General features: G+C 44.4%; 1 protein-coding gene across 6 annotated transcripts in view; it reads left to right on the top strand.

The window, feature by feature from the left end:
* Nucleotides 1-10316, top strand: part of ZNF217 (zinc finger protein 217) — a 38195-nt gene extending 27879 nt beyond the window's left edge. For all 6 annotated transcript variants that reach the window (XM_044748009.2, XM_070486151.1, XM_070486150.1 and 3 more), the window contains 4 exons: nucleotides 2055-2171; nucleotides 2907-4382; nucleotides 6099-6231; nucleotides 8136-10316. In XM_044748009.2, coding sequence (XP_044603944.2) covers nucleotides 2055-2171; nucleotides 2907-4382; nucleotides 6099-6208 — 1703 coding nt within the window. In that variant the 3' untranslated portion in view covers nucleotides 6209-6231; nucleotides 8136-10316. The remainder of the gene's footprint in view (nucleotides 1-2054; nucleotides 2172-2906; nucleotides 4383-6098; nucleotides 6232-8135) is intronic.
* Nucleotides 10317-17447: the final 7131 nt, after the last annotated feature.

The raw sequence follows: 17447 nt of genomic DNA, 5'->3' as shown, positions 1-17447 counted from the left end.
CTTGGGTTTAGTCTGGTTCTACCACTGTGTTCTTGAATACATGTTGCTTAACCTTTCTTTGTCCTCATTTCCCTCTTTGCAAAATTGGCTCATGACCCTTGTCTTCCACCTCCCAAGGATAATTTCCACAGCCTATTTCTAACAAGTTCACAGTCTTCTAAAGAACAGCACTGTAAAGGCAAAGGTGATGTCAAAGGAGCAGGAAGCAGGTAGATGCGGACGTTTCATGGCCTTTGTGTTAGAAGAAAGGCATTTCACAACTTTTTGGATATGATGCAACATACTGTAAATCCTGACACATAGCTGGAAGTAGGAAATTGCACTAAGAGGAGGCCCAGCTATAAACTAGCTAGTTGGGTGTGGCTGTCAGAAAGAAAGCTGCGCCTTCTGTATTAGGGAATTGATTTTCCTAAATTTAGATTATGATGTGGTCTTCTGGTCTAGATGTATCTTGGTGTTATTTACTATCAACCTGGCTATTTTTAGATTGCCTTTTTTTTTTTTTTTTTTTTTTTGGAGGAAGATTAGCCCTCAGCTAACTACTGCCAGTCCTCCTCTTTTTGCTGAGGAAGCCTGGCTCTGAGCTAACATCCGTGCCCATCTTCCTCTAGTTTATACGTGGGACGCCTACCACAGCATGGCTGCCAAGCAGTGCCATGTCCGCACCCGGGATCCGAACCAGCGAACCCCGGGCCGCCGAGAAGCGGAACGTGCGAACTTAACCGCTGCGCCACCGGGCCGGCCCCTAGATTGCCTTTTAAGATCAAAAAGCAAAGTGAATAATGTATTTTTTATTTTTTTCAACTTGTATAAATAGGTTTAATGATGGTTGTTGATGTAAATTATTTTTGAAAGTCTTCATGATACCTTTTTAGATCAAGGGCTGTCCCTGCTGTTTTAGAATGTCCAGAGGGGTGTAGAGGTGGCGAGGCGGATACATTTTCCTCAGAGGGGTCTAGGGGACAGAAGGTGCAGTCCTTTCTTTACTGCACAGGGAGGCTCGCCAAGGTTCACGCGTAAGCTGCTGTTTAAAATCGGTAAACTGTAAATGATCTAGAATGCAAAATGTGGAAGGAGCAGGGAAGAGGCCTTTTAGTTGGAAATAACAGTTTTCAAGGCAAAATGACCAGCTTAGTAATGCTGCATTTTCACAGATGACCTGCCTTCTGCTGTAGTCATACTGTAATGTATGTAGTCTGATAAGAGGAAGTTTATCTAGAACTTAAGTATTCGCTTTTGGGGAGCAGGTATCTCGACTGTAGTGGATCTAATTGTCTCTTGGAGGCTGGTGTTTGTGGTATCATCGTCCTTTAATTAGTGTCCCAATGGACCTTTACTCTGTTGCACACGAGATACACTGTCCTGATCGTCCTGCAGAGATGGAAGCTTAAAGTTTAATGCATAGTCATTTGGGGACAAATTTTGGTTTGTCAGGTATATTTTGCCCCTGTGAGTGTTGGTGGACAATACAATCTGCTTTCTAAAACGTTGCTAAATTTTGACAAACTTTCCTAGGTGATTGCCCAGTGCCAAACTTAGTTTCTGTAAAGATTAAGTTGTGCTTGCTACCCTCTAGTGGTCACTTGTCTGATCTTAAGATAAAAAAACCTTATTCTTCCCTGGTGGTTGGGAAAATTGGCAATTTACATTGGCTCCGTTTTCTAAATTACTTCTTTGAAGAAGCTGGCCGTCCTAGCCAGGGCATGCAGGTCCGGCGTAGTTTGCCAGGTCCTGCTCGGCTCAGACATGTTGGGGGGACAGAAGGCTGCCCGTGCATTTCACTCTATAAAATGATCTTTTCTTGTGATTAAGGCAAAGAGCTGAATCTTTAACAGCAAATTCTGCAATACTCAGGAAAAAAAAATGCACACTTGTTAGAAAACTTCAAACAATCTCAAAACAACATTTGGTGTTTAGCCTTTTAAGTTTACCCCGGCACTAACATAAAAATTATTTTATGCTTTCCAAAAACGCTTCTGTCAAGAATATTTGTCAGCTTGCCTTGTTCGTGTACTTGAGCTGCCTTACATAAATATTTTTGTTTCTGCTTTAAGATAAAAATGATGACGGAGGAAAAACAAAGCATCTAACATCCTCGAGAGAATGTGGTTATTGTGGAAAGTTTTTCCGTTCCAATTATTACCTCAATATTCATCTCAGAACGCATACAGGTAAGGAACTTAGTTTTTTTAAAGCATGTATTAGTTCAAAGAATTAGGATGTGGTTCTGCTAGATCCTTGGACTAGCTGCAGAATAAATGTGTAGCGTGCAGATTGCAGCTGTCATTTTAATTCTTTCAGTGTCACTGTAATGCGAACTGTTTGTGTTTTGAAGTTGGTTTCTTGTTTAGTTTCTGACTAATGTATCCTGACTCATCTTATTAAAAACCTCTTTAGTATTTTTTAATGCCACAGCTTTTTTGTGTTAACTTTTATGATTTAGAATGAAATGAGACTATATTCAATAGTCTTTTCTTTGGATGGTAGAAGCAGCTGTAGTCTGCATAACGGTTTCGGGGGCTGTGTGCACTCGAATTTCTTTTCTTCCACTCATGAGCTGTGCAACTTGGGGCAAGTTATTGAACCTGTCAGCAACCTAGTTTTCTTAGCTGTAAAAGTAGGATAATAATACTCACTTCTACAGGACTATTCTGAAGATTAAATGAGACTAAGTCTAAAGTGTGCGCTTTAATTTTTTTAATTAAAGATGTATTCATGTTTTCAGATACTCACATAGTAAGGGTTTAAAGCAAAGAACTCACAGGTAATCCTGGATGTGAAATTAGTAGATAGAGACGAGAAAAGGAGAGAGTCCTGTGTTCGCTCTCTCTTAGATTCTAGTTTCCAAAGATCTATTTTGATGCTTTTCATAAACTTCTGTAAAATAGTGACATTTCTTGTTTTAGGTGAAAAACCATACAAATGTGAATTTTGTGACTATGCTGCAGCCCAGAAGACCTCTCTGCGGTATCACCTGGAGAGACATCACAAGGATAAGCACATCGATATTGCCACCGAAGTCAAGAACGATGGGAAGAACCAGGAGACCGAAGAGGCGCTCCTGACCGCCGACAGTGCGCAAACCAAAAATTTGAAAAGATTTTTTGATGGTGCCAAAGATGTTAAAGGCAGCCCACCTGCAAAGCAGCTTAAGGGGATGGCCCCTGCCTTTCAGAACGTTCTGGGCAGTGCTGTCCTCTCACCAGTCCACAGAGATACTCAGGATTTCCATAAAAATGCAACTGATGACAGTGCTGACAAAATGAGCAAAAATCCTGCCCCTCCTTACTTGGACGTGTTAAAAAAGAAATCAGCAGTTGAACCTCAGGCAAATAACCTTCTCTGTAGGGTAGAAGTGGATGTTACTCCTCGAGCAGACAGCAGCACTGCCCACACTGGGGAAGTCGGCCACCAAGAGAAGAAAGTAGAGATCGCACCGGACTGCAAGTACAAGCCAAGCACGGACTGTCAAGAAAAACCTTTAAATTTATCCCTTGGGGCTCTTCACAGTTGCCCAGCAATTTCCTTGAGTAAAAGTTTAATCCCAAGTATCACCTGCCCATTTTGTACCTTCAAGACATTTTATCCAGAAGTTTTAATGATGCACCAGAGACTGGAGCATAAGTACAACCCCGACATTCACAAAAACTCGAGGAGCAAGTCTCTGCTTAGAAGTAGACGTACTGGATGCCCACCAGCTTTACTGGGAAAAGATGTGCCTCCCTTGTCGAATTTCCAGAAGCCCAAGGCCAAGCCTGCTTTCCCAGCGCAGCCCAAGTCCCTGCCGGCGGAGAAGGTGAAGCCGAGCCCCGCGGGGCCAGGCAAAGCCGCGCTCACTTCAGGGATCGACTCCAGCACTTTAGCTCCAAGTAACCTGAAGTCGCACCGGCCCTCGCAGGGGCCTGCGGCCCGACCGGCGGCCGAGATCTTCTGCAGGCCCAGCGCCTCTCCCGCCGCGGAGAAGACGAAGCGGCCCGAGCCGAAGCCCAAGGCGCCCGCGCTGGGCTCCAGCCCCGCCGAGCTCCCCGCGCCGCCCGACGGGCCCTGGGCGCCGGCCGCCAGGGACTTCTTCTGCGGCCGGGGCGCGGCCGACTTCGGGGAGCCGCTGCCCAAGCGGCCCAAGGGCGGCGCGGCCGTCGACGAGCAGCCCGTGCCCAATTACAGACGCGGCTTCGAGCTGCCCAAGTACCACGTGGTCCGCGGGATCGCGTCGCTGCTGCCGCAGGACTGTGTGTGCCCGCCGCCCGCCGTGCTGGCCCCCAAGCCGAGGTTCCTGGGCTCCGGGGATGCGGACGCGCACGTGCTCCCGGTCCCGAAGGCCTTCGGCGGCGCCGGGCTGTACGGCTGCGGCCCCGCGGGCGCCCCGGGCGCGGCGCTGGAAGGTACGGCGCTGGCGCGGGCCTTCCCCGGGGGGAGCGGCGAGACAGTCAGCCTTAGATGTGGCCGTGACAGCCCCGCAGGACGGCTTCGTCTTCCTGCGTGTCTAACTTGCCCTAACTTTTCTCCCTTGTGGGGTGATAATGGACAGACTGGCAGAGGACCACGGGTCTGATCCCTCCTCGTCCTTGCTGTTGAAATTTCGGGTGTCATGTGGCCCGGCTCACTTGCCTTCCTCGCGTCTTGTTTTCTCCTTTGCATGCTGTGGTGTGCCCACGCTCAGTCCCAGCCTCGCTCAGGAGTGGGCATTCGGGGGCTTGCATCCGTGTCTTACCACCCCCGCTAGACTGAACTCCTTCTGAGCGGGAAAGACACCTTAGATAACTCGGAATTGCATGCAGCCCTCTCACATGGCCCCCGAGGGGCTGCTCAGTCAGGGCCACATGAAGACCCTTGACCTGTCAGGACCAGAAAGTGTAAGAACTGCTGGTGAAACAATCTTTTGAGCGCTTTTGATATTAGGGCTTCTAGAATTATACCGTTTTTTCAGCCTTTGTTAAACATAAAGTGAATTTTAAAAGCAATGTTATTTCCCCATATATATATAAATTGTTGCGCTTGTAGATTACTTTGGCATCCTCCCCATGGAATTTTTTTTGTGAGGAAGATTTGCCCTGAGCTAACATCCGTTGCCAGTCCTACTCTTGTTTCTTTTTTGCTTGGGGAAGGTTAGCCCTGAGCTAACATCTGCGCCAGTCTTCCTCTACTTTGTATGTGGGACGCCTCCACAGCACGGCAGATAAGTGGAGTAGGTCCACACCGGGGATCCGAACCTGCGAACCCCAGTCCATGAAAGTGGAGTGCCTGGAACTTTAACCACTCGGCCATGGGGTGGCCCCCGTGGGATGTTTTTAAAGCCCCTGCTTCCTCATGGCAGCATTTCGTAGAGGCTTGTGGCACATAGACGTGTGCGTGGAAAGGTGGATCAGAGTGTCCTGGGACAAGTCTGCTTGGCAAACTTGATTAAACCACCATGCCTTCCTCTGTTGGGTGTAAACTGCTGATTTCTGTTGCCCAAAGAATCAAATCCATTTAAAACCTCTCAGTTTGTATTAATTTCAAATTAAAGATTCTGTGTGGTGACAACCCTCTATCAAGGATAGCTCGATGCCAGTTGATCCTGGTAGAGACAGCAAATTAGAAAACAGTTGCTTTCACACACTCCAGTGAATTTTATAAAAATTATGATGAAATAATTTTTGCTGCCTTTTGATTAAAAGCATCCATTTTCCTCCCGTGGTGCTTAAAATGGACATGGGTCAAAATTTTGTCTCTACTTGAAGAGAAAAGGCTGTGTGTTGCGAGTGAAATCCTGTTTTGAATTGATATTTTTTCTTTCCTTCCATGTAGTTTGGGTTCATGATGCATGTAGGTTCCAAATATTTTATGCTGCCATTTTCTTTTGGCTTTTTAGTTCTTAGTAATGACGACCTACTACTTAGATAATTTTAGCTTTAGTGACTTAGTTTTGTGCTAACAAATGCCTTCAGGGCACTTGGAAACATTGCAGCTGTAACTTTACAACATGGGTACCACGTGGGTCCTGATCTCAATAACGGTTAGGAATTTTGAAAAATTGACGTCTAACAGCCCACACATGTCTTACCTAATTGCTTGAACTTAATTCTGAATGCCCTTTTATACTTTTTTTTTTCAACCAGGAAAAAGGCCTGTGTCATATCAACACTTATCTAGCAGCATGCTACAGAAGAGAAACTATGAGAATTTTATTGGGAATGCACATTATCGACCAAATGACAAAAAAACTTGATTTCCTATTTTGGGGGAAGAAAGGTGAGCAAATATAACGTATCTATTTTATTTAATTGAAAATAACTTTATATAATATAAAGTAAAATTGCTTTTAGTTTAACTTTTTTAAGGTGTTTAAAAACAGAGCTCTCAGGGTAAAAATAATAATAGCAACTGGAATTTGCTAAGCATTTTGTGCCAGGCATTGGACGAAGTGTTTTATAAATCTGACCTCATTTAATCCTTACAAGCAGGGGGTTTAGGCCAGGGATTAGCACACTGTCCTCTGTTTTTGTCAATAAAGTTTTGTTGGCACAGAGCCACATCCATTCATTTATGTGTTGTCTTGGCTGCTTCTGTGCTACAAGAGGAGAGTTGGGTACTTGTGACAGGGACCACATGGTCTGCAAAGCTGGGATTGTTTATGGTCTGGCCCCATACGGAAAGCGTTTCCTGACCCCTGGGTTGGGAGGTCCTGTGCGCACTTCACAGATGAGACCAACTTGAATTATGTAACTGCCGGAGGCCGCATTTTTCCTGGTTTTTGTCCTAGATCTGCGTGATCCCAAGCCTGTGTCCCGCCCCTCCAGATTAAGAGCTTGTTCCAAGCCTTTGTAAATCTTTCTCTCTTGGGGGAGGAGAGGAGACAGGAGCAAATAGAAGGATTATTTTGACTTTTTGGTTCACATGGCAAATGTGTCTAACTGACGAGTAACTGCAAAACACTCAGTTGTATGCACGTTTGTTTAGTTTATTCCAAGTTAGGACAGGGAGTGTGATGTCTGAGTTACACTAGGACTCATTTACCAATAAATTGAATGAAAAGATTGGAGCGCATGGGCAGAATTTCGTTCTCTTGGATAACTCTTGTCCTGTCAGACCACCACCATGTAGTCACGGAGTGGTCTGTTGACTGAGTGCCCGCTGCCCTAGATACAGAGATGAAGATGCTCATGGTCCAGGGCGGAATCTCTCCTTCCCGTTTCCATTGGGACACACATGGGTCAAAAGCCTTATGCAGTTCTACATTCTTCTCTCCCACTCAGAAATGAGAGGGAGTAAAGTGAGATTAATTTAATCTCGGCAGTGAGATTAAATCTATCCTACATTAAAACATAAAAATAAATAGTTTATGGGTTAAAAGGAGCAGATTATTAGTTAACAGATTCCATGCACCATACAATTCACAGCAGATAGCAAATAGTAACCGTGCTATTTGTCCAGCTCTGGCCTCTTGCTGCAACCTTTGGGCTTCTCTGCTTGGATTTCCCTCTATCGGAACACCTTCCAGCTCCCTCTTTCCCTAACAACTTCCCTCTGACACTTCAGGACCAGCTCACATGTCGTTTCTGCAAAATGTTTGCCAGGAGCTGGCGGCTTCCACATTGATGTTCCCTTTGCACGTGTGGCTCATACCCATTTTCAGCCATCCCAGCTGCGTGTCTGTCTTCCACTCCTAGCTGAGCCTGGGAGATCACCTTCGTTCAGCACCTAGCCCTGTGCCACGAATAGCATCGGTACCTCGATAGATGTCGGCTCCGCAAATGTTTAAGTTTGAGGCACCCTCCTCATGGGGAGAGGTTATATTTGTTTTGTTAAATACTCCTGGTCCACTCCATACATTTCCTTTCATAAGGTAGCAACTGTCAGAGTTTCTTGGAGGTGGCAGTTCCCTTTGCCAGACTTAGTGTAACTGATAGAAATTCTGATTCTTGGTTAAGTTGTCTCGTTAATGCACCCTGAAGTATATAGTAGCATCTCCTGAGTGGTGCACCAGCATCCTTCCTTTAGTCTCCCAGGACTTTCATTGCACAACTCAAGCTTAAATGGAACCCATTGCATTTCTAGAGCCCTTCGGTTTTATTTATTTGTTTACTATACTGTATTTTAAAGATTTTTAAAAATTGTGTTCAGTTTTATCTTAATCACTTTTTTCCCCCCCTTAGGTCCTGATGGATACAAGTGTGTACTCTCCATGAAATAAATTAGTTCATCCTTTGAGAAGGCAACTGGTGAAAGCTACTGAAATAAGCTGTGATTGTACTGTACATAGAACAGATGAGGAACACTACAGTTTTGTAAAGTTGTTCTGTTAACTTTTGTACCAAATAGCAATAAATACTATAGTTGGAACAGTTGGGGTATACACAAATAGAGACTGGAAATCTCTATTTTGTCCCTGAATAATATTTTTTTTAGAATTGACCAAATAAGAAGCGGAGTTTTTGCATACTTGAGCGCTGCTGAAAAGAAATCATTGGGGTTGGGGGTGGGGTGGGGAGAAAGTATATAACGCTTGCACCTCAGGTAAAGTGTAAATACATAAGTTGTAAACCTGCTTGTTTAAATCCTGTGTGTATTTCTTTTCTCTCATGTAGCTCATCACTTTGAGCAGTTTCTGCTATTTGTGCTCTTTCATTTAAAATGTTTTTAAAAAAATTTCTCAATGATTTGTATTATGTTAAATCCTCTGCAGTCTATTTGTTGTCTTAACAAAATTGTTAGCGGAAGTATTGACCCTCTATAAATATATGCTGCATATATTGAGGTCAACCATCCTGAATTTGGTGCCCTTTTATTGCAAATTTCGGCATGTCGACTGTGGAAGACTCCAGATTCTGGATGCTTTTCTTAGGGACTAGGGTGGTTTGTGGGATTTTTAAGTGCATGTGTCTACAAAGAAGCATTTCCTCTGTAGAACAGCCAAACAGCCAGTAAACGTACGAAACTGTATGTAGAGTTACTTCAATTTGTTTTCTATGAAATTAATCATTTTTGTTGGAAAATTCAGTTTTTTGGGCATTCTTGTAAATTAGTATATAAAAATGTAAACGCTAAATTCTACGTGTGAGTTACGTATATTGGAAACAATTTTAAAGGAAATGAAAGTTTTTGGGTGAATTTTAGGTTTGTATCTGGAAGTCTTGGTGTGTCTGGCATTTGGGTTAACTGTGGACATACTCAAGTTGATTACAGACGCGTTGATTCGGAGGAAGGAACTGCGTGGCTGAGCCTTCTGGTAATCTGGGAAGGAGGTCATCTGTTTCCAGACCTTGGTCGTCTTCCCATTTTTGGTTGTTTTGAAGGAGCAGCATTTTTCTCCGTGTACATGCAATTTGGGTTTTAAGCAAAGACAGCCACCAGCTGGCTTACTAGCTGTTTGAAACTTTTGTTCCCTTAATGTGCTGTCTGTCCATGGCTGAGTTTATTCAGCAGTACGTGGGTTTAGCAACCACAAGATATTTTATTAAGAAAACTGTTTCAACAATAAATTTGCACTGTTAATTTTTCTTGCCCTGCCCTTCTCCATTAGCGCAAGGTTGAAGTCCTAAAAGAATCCTGATTTTGTTTTCCCTTTGCTTTCTTTTCATTATGCAACATGAAGCGTACTTGACAGAGAAGTCTTAACTCCTGGGTTGAAGGGAGACCTAATTTGAGATCAGTCTGCTGGCATTGCAATGAAGTGCTTTGTATCAGGAAAGTGTACACTATTTACCTGTTTTCCTGTTCACAAGCTGAGCCATATGTACATAATCTAGATTTTTGTTTTCCTAGTTTTGCACTTTTATAGCCTATTTTTGAAGATTAACACATTTGCAAGATGATTGACTTGATCTTTGTCTAATCCGATGACTGTTTCAGAGAGCTCGCTGTGAGTGTAACCGTAAATCTTCAAAGGGGACGTGTGACAACAGAGGGCTGAAATCTAAACCTGTCTTTAAAAAAAATCACCAAATCTATTTGAAAACAAGTCAGTTTGTGTTCTGCTGAAATTTTGGGGGCTTTCATATTTCTCCTTTCTAACCACATTTCTGAATGCATAAAAATATCAGTTTTTGTCCCACAGCCCTTGTACTCCAAAATATATTTTTTTTGTCCATCAGTATTAACTATTGGGATACTACTGGTTTTGTATGTTTTTTTCCTTTGTGACAACAGTGCATATATAATAGAGGTACAATCCGTTGGACTTTTGTTTGTGTATTTATTTCATTCCAGTTTGATTTATTTTAATTGTTGATACTTAAGTTGTCAAACCGTAGACATTACTTGTTTTATTTATGATATATTTCAGCTTAAAGTTATGTTATTATATGTGGATGTAAATATAGATTTGGTGTTTTGCAGTCTCGGGTCTTGGTCTTTATTGTGTTCCTGGTTTCTGATTTTGTTCCATTTGTCTTTTTATAAACACAATTTTAAACATACACAAGAGTTGAGAGATTAGTATAATTGATTCCCATGTGCTCATCAGCAACATTTTGCCCATCTTTTTCACACTCCCCACCGCTTTCCCCTCAGGATTCTAAAGATTTTTATTTTTCCTTTTTCTCCCCAAAGCCCCCTGGTACGTAGTTGTGTGTTTTTAGCTGTGGGTCCTTCTAGTTGTGGCATGTGGGACACCGCCTCAGCGTGGCCTGATGAGCGGTGCCGTGTCTGCGCCCAGGATCCAAACTGGCGAAACCCTGGGCTGCTGAAGAAGAACGCGCGAACTTAACCACTCGGCCACGGGGCTGGCCCCCACCCCCTGATGATTTTAAAGCAAATCTCAGACATGATTTAATTGATCCCTAAAATCCTTCCGTATGTACCTCTAACAGATCAGGGCTTTTCCTGATTCACTGACCATTGAAATGGACAGTGGTTTCTCATAGCCAGCCTTTATGGTTATCTCACAAGTGACTTCTTACAGTTGGAAAGGTGCAATCAGGCTCCAAACAAGAACCCCTCATTCGGTTTAGTTGATAGGTTTGTTAATTAAGCCTATTTTAATCAAACCCCCCCATCCCCCTTCATGATACTGTATTTACTGAAGAAACTGGGTCATTTGTCCTATAGAAGTTCTCACGTTCTTGTTTGGGTTTATTGCATATTCGTGGTTTCATCTAACCTGTTTCTCCAGCCTTTGTATGGCCTGTAAAGTGGTAAATTAAATCTAGAGGTTTAAACTAGATTTGAGCTCAGTTCCGGGGAGCAGGGGCCTCTGTCCTTCCTATTGCATCACCTCTGGACACAGAATGTTTGGTTTTCCCACCTGTAGTCACGTGAAGTTTGAGCAGTGTGTCAGAAGAGCCAGCGTTAGGAAGTCCCCATCAACCTTCTTCTTTGGATTTTTGCAGCCATTGGTGAACATTAGGAATGTTGCAATTAAGTGATTTTTAAAAAAGTTTTATCATTCCTTCTGCATTTATTAGTGAGAATTCTATAAAGGTGACCTCACTTGTGATTATTTGGTTACCCTGAAATACAGCTTGAACAGAAAAGGATAAATGATTCTCCCCCTGGATTAACCAGCTTTGAGAATGAGTTGGTGCCCAGCATCTTCCAGACATGACTGGTGAATGGACCTCTGCATTTTTTGTTAGAAGCTCATTAGATACGTGATGTGTTTGAAGCAGTTGCAGGTGTCATTTTGATGCCGAGTCCCCTGGCTTGGGCCGACGGGGCTCCTTCAGGTTGGCTCGGAGTATTTTGGACAACAGTCTGAAGGCTTCTTAGCTCTTTGCCATGACAAGATGTTCCGAGCTCATCTTGAACATTTCCTGACCCAGCCCTGGAGACAGGATTTCTCTGAGGCTCCTGGGTTCCTTTTATGGGAAATAGGAATGGTGATTTGGGGGTAAGGGATGCTCATTTTATACGGTTGCTTCAACTCCTGGACCATTTTGATGTAGGGAACAAGGAAATAGATGCTTTTTTTTTTTTTAATTTTTAAAAATTTTTTATTTATCTTTTTATTTTTTCCTTTTTCTCCCCAAAGCCCCCCGGTACATAGTTGTATATTCTTCGCTGTGGGTCCTTGTAGTTGTGGCATGTGGGACGCTGCCTCAGCGTGGTTTGATGAGCAGTGCCATGTCCGTGCCCAGGATTCGAACCAACGAAACCCTGGGCCGCCTGCAGCGGAGCGCACAAACTTAACCACTCGGCCACGGGCCAGCCCCAATAGACGCTTTTTTTAAGGGGAGAAAAACCCTCAATGAATTATACTGCTGTTGCAAATTCAAATTTAAGGTCGTGTGTTTACTTATTTGATTTTAGATTTGATTCTCTGAGCCCTGGGTCCCTGATGACATTAATGACCTACCTACTTTATCCTGTGTGACAGTGAAGTCTGTCAGTATGACCCACAACATGACCACCAAGTGAAGCTTTCAGAGTTTTTCTTTTTTTTAAAATAGTATCACTCGTTTATAGTAGTGTTTCTCAACTTGTGGTCCCAGACTAGCAAAGTCATCATCACTGCGAAATTGTTGGAAATGTGAATTAGCGCTTTCACCCCAGACCTGCTGAATGGGGAATTCTGGGGGTGGAGCCCAGTGTTCACTGGTCTTTACTGGATGAATTCCACTCAAGAAACACAGTTACTGTACTGCAGAGTGTGACGTTGCTTGTCTGCGGTCTGCCAACAACGATGACTATGCTGTTAGATTCCTGTGTTCCAGCTCTAGATGCTGCTTTGCTTTTTATGCCCTTTTTTGTTCTCTCCCCAAAGCCCCAGCACATGGCTGTATGTTCTACTTGTAAGTCCTTTTAGTTCTATTTGGGATGCCATCACAGCATGGCTTGATGAGTCATGTGTAGGTCCGCGCCCAGGATCCGACCCGGCAAACCCTGGGCTGCAGAGGTGGAGTGCGTGAACTTAACCACTATGCCCTGGGACCAGCCCCTTTTTTCCCTTTTTAATATAACTTTGTTATTATGTAAAAATAGTTGCATAGTCAAAACTATAAAACCAGGAATGTTCAGGAAGTCTGACCTTCCATCCTTTTCACCCTGGACCCTCCCTTGTATAAAGTAACTTTTTTAAAAATTAGTTTTTGATTTATCCTTCCAGTGTTCTTTTTTGAAAAGATAGGCATACATGCAGGTATATTCATCTTCTTATGTAAGAAGCAAACAATACACATCAGTGCAGGCTGATTTTAGGGCTGTTATATGAATTTTTTCTTAAGAATGAAAAAGCATACGTTTCTCCTGAAAATTAAGTGACTCAAAAAACCTCATTTGGCAGGGTGAAGGTTGGTGCCTCTGCCTGTTTTTATTCACTCAGCACATGTTTATCGAGCTTTTACCAGGAGCTAAGTGCTTAGTGCTAGTGCCAGGTGCTGGTGAACCGAAGGTGCAATTCTGACCCTCGTGGAGCTGACGTTCTCCGTGGGGGGCGCTGGAGATGGACGGACACCTGGCAAACAGACACTTCGGACACAGTGCAACAGTGGAAGGCATCCAGCAGGAGGCTGGGAATAATATGGAGCATCCACAGGAGCTGGACAGTCAGGCCAGGTTCTAAGCAGAGACCCAAACGATGAAAGTTGTTGGCCGTGCAAATGCCACTTGAGCCTTGAGTAAGTGTCCTTTAATAAGGCCTGGGGCACGACCCTGAGGTTGGGAAGAGCTCCATGTGTTTGAAGACCTGAATGGAGACCAGCGGGGCTACAGAGCAGAGGCCTCAACCTCAGCACTACTGACACTGGGACCAGACCACTCTGCTGGGCTGTCCTGTACTCTGTAGGATGTTTAGCAACATCTCTGGCCTCTACTCACTGGATGTCAGTAGCAGCCCTTCTCCCCCAGTGGTAACAACCCAAAGCGTCTTCAGGCAATCCAGATGTCCCCGGGGGTCCAAAATGTCCCCATTGGAGAACCACTGCACCTGGGATGAGTGTGGAGCGCCTGGGGAAGAGTCAGCTGCTGCGTGAGATCTCAGTAAGGGTTGGGGGTTGGTCTTAGTACAGTTGGGGGCCTTGCAAGGTGTTGGGGCCGATGGATCAGATTATGTTTTAGGATAACTCTGGGCGAAGTAGACTGGAGGGGCAGGTGTGACAAAAGGTTCCCAGTCTGTGAGTTTGTAGAAAGTCCTGTCAAAGAAGAAGAAAATCGCATTTCTGCCCTTCACCCTTGTTCACCACGGTGAGATTTCACAGTCGCCTTTGCACACACATCAAACTCGTAGAGGCGTCATAGGCTGTGCCCATCAGGATCAGCGGGCACAGCTTCGAGCCGCAGCCTCCCCAGACCCTGGAGTAGGGCTGAGAAATGGGCATTTCTAACACGCACACCAGGTCATTCTTACTTACTCAGAGTGGGAAATGACTCGCCTCAGCTTCCTAGATTTTCGATTTGGAATCCCAAGTCACCTAAAATAGCGTCACAAGTCACCTGTAATCTCATTTTACTGATTACTAAAATGTCCCCGAGCTACATGCTCACAGGCATCTTCTTGGTTTGTCAATGGACTAATTGCCATCCTCCGTCCCCCAGGGATTTTCCCGTTAACCCCCATCGGCCCCACGTAGGGCTTTTAGGAACAGATGGACCTTTTTCTCCCATGGACTCTAAAATGTCAGGGCCCTAGGGTTCAGAGCTGTCATTCATCCAGTCTCAGGACTGGCTCAAGCCCCGCCCCCACCCCAGCCCAGGTGTGTCACACACCGCTGCCTCCTCCACATCTGCACCGGGTCCCTAACTGGTGTCTGAACTCAACTCGCCCAGAACTGAAGGCAGCGCACCGCCTGCTTTCCGCCCGGGTGCCCGCCACAGCCTCTGTCTTCCCTACTCCACTGAACGGACCAGACCCTCTCAGTCACCCAGGACTCCTCTTTCTCATGTCCCCTCCAATCTAGGAGCAGACCTGTTGTCTCTACTCCTTCGAAACGTATCCAGACATACGGCCTTCTCCCATCACCTCCATCGCTATCCCTCTAGACCAAGCCATTTACTTTTTGCCCGGATGACAGCGACCACCTCCTGTCTCCCTTCTTCCCTGTTTAAGCTCTTCTTCAATCTAATCTGCACATGGCTGCCAGAGCTCTTTTAAAATATGGATAATTTTACCCCCATCCTTGCTCAAACCTCCACTGACTTTGTATCATTCATAGAATAAAACCCAAATTCTTGCCCTGGCTTGCTTACAAGGCCTGATCCCAGCTTCCCCTAGCCTTCTCTCATTTATTACTGCAGCCATAGAGGACTTGGTTTTCCTTCTGGAAACTTCTAGGCAGCTTCTTTTAGGTCCGATGCCTGGTAACACTTTTATCTCAGCTAATCTGCCTTCCTCCCCGACTTCAGGTGCTTTAGCGTCACCTGGGCCAAAGTCTTTCCAGCCTTCTCCATCTCTGTATCTGGCGTTATTTTTCTTCAGAGAACCAGCACTACCTGCCATTACAGTGTGCATTTGTTTGTCTCCTCCACTTGAAGATGAGCTCCCTGAGGGCAGAAATTTGTTTTGTTTGTCAATGTAAGCCCCAGGCCTGGTGCAGAGCTTGGTGCTCTTTCAGCAAGTTTTTTTTTTTTTTTTTTTTGGTGAGGAAGATTGGCCCTGAGCTGACATCTGTTGCCAATCTTCCTCTTTTCTTTTTTTCTCCCCAAAGCCCCAGTACATAGTTGTATATCCTAGTTGTAGGTCACTCTAGTTCCTCTATGTGGGATGCTGCCACAGCATGGCTTGATGAGTGGTGTGTAGGTCTGTGCCCAGGATCTGAACCCTCAAACCCCAGGCCGCCAAAGCAGAGCCCACAAACTTAACCACTCGGCCAGGGGCCAGACCCTTGGCCCTCAATTAATATTTGTTGTTAGAATGCATGGGTGTATGGATGAAGGAATATCTATACACAGTTTATTCTAGCCCAGCAATCCTTTAATGACAAAGAGGTGTTCTTCTAGAATTATCTCAGAATAGCCTCATACTTTTGAGATTATTTACTGAGTTACTCCACATAAGCATTTCCATCTATCTGCAGCAAAAACTGTGATGCACACTCAGCACTTGGTTAGTTTATTATTTCTTATTCCTCATTGTGCCGAGTAAAGGTTTTACGGAGGATAACGTGTGGGTAGGGCAGGTATTTTAGAAGAATGAAAGGTAGCCCAGGATCAAGAGAGTTTTGCTCTGGACTATTTGAATGGCTGATGCTGTCCAGGTGTGAGTCGGGGAGAGTGTGGAGACGGCTGGAGGGCAGAGTTTGATAATCAGATTATAGGAGATTAAAGATGGTGCCTGGAAACCGCTGTTATTCACATCTGAGAACTTTAGGCATTCACACGTCACCCACGTATAGAAAAAGCTTCTCTTGGTCGGTGCCAACCCAAGCATCATTCCTCAGAGGAGAGGTTAACGTAATAGGGCCATGCTTAAAACTTTCGGCTTCAGAATCCTGTTATACCCTTAAAAATTATTCAGGGTCCTCAAAAGTTTTCGTTTATGTGGGTTATGCCTATTGATATTTACCATATTAGAATTTAAAGTGGAATTAAAACATTTACTAATTCAAGAGGAGCAACAATAAACCTAATACATGTTAATATAAATAATATATCTTTTCATGGTGAATAACAAAATTTCCAAAGCAAAATAGTTTATGAGATGAGTGGCATTGCTTCATGTTTTTGTAACTGTCGCTAGTGTCTTAATTAATAAAGGGAACTGGCTGGTCCTGTCTGCCCCGCATGCAGTCTTTTGTGACATCACACATCACGTGGCCTCTGGAAAACTCCACTCGTGAGAGAATGAGAGAGCAAAAGTCAGATAACTTCATAGAATTAGATCTTTTTGACTCTGTGGACCCCCTGCGGGGTCTTGGACCCTCAGAGGTCCCTGGACCACACTGTTAGAACTGGAACAGGACAGCAGTTGAGGGCTTCACAGGCGACAGATGAATTGCTTTAACATCTCCTATTTGCTCCATTAAAAAAAACATAATTTTGCACAAAAGGACAAATATTGTACGATTCCACTTCTCTAGAATAGTCCAAGGCACAGAGATGGAAAGCAGGATGGTGGTTTCCAGGCATGAGGGATGGAGGAAGGAGGACGAAGAGGTTCATGGGGACAGAATTTCAGTTTAAGAAGATGAAAAAGTTCTGGAGATGGAGCGTGGAGATGGTAGCACAACAATGCGAATGTACTTAATGCCGCTGACCTCTCCACTTAAAAGGGTTAAAATGGGGGGCCGGCCCCAGGGTTAGTGGTTAAGTTCGGCGCGCTCCGCTTTGGTGGCCTGGGTTCGCAGATTTGGATCCTGGGCGCAGACCCGCACCACTCATCAGCCATGCTGTGGCGGCATCCCATATACAAAAAATAGAGGAAGATTGGCACGGATGTTAACTCAGGGTGAGTCTTCCTCAGCAAAAAGAAAAGAAAAGAAAAGGTTAAAATGGTAAATTTCATGTTGTGTGTATTTATCACGATACAAAAAATCCTAATTTTAAAATGACAAGCAAATATGTCTTCATAAAAAAGCAAGTCTCAAGTCAACCTA

The sequence above is a fragment of the Equus asinus genome, chromosome 15, assembly GCF_041296235.1.
Source record: "Equus asinus isolate D_3611 breed Donkey chromosome 15, EquAss-T2T_v2, whole genome shotgun sequence".
Lineage (NCBI taxonomy): Eukaryota > Metazoa > Chordata > Mammalia > Perissodactyla > Equidae > Equus > Equus asinus.
Note: the sequence above shows the minus strand (reverse complement) of the source record. Positions and strands in the feature narration are given on the sequence as shown.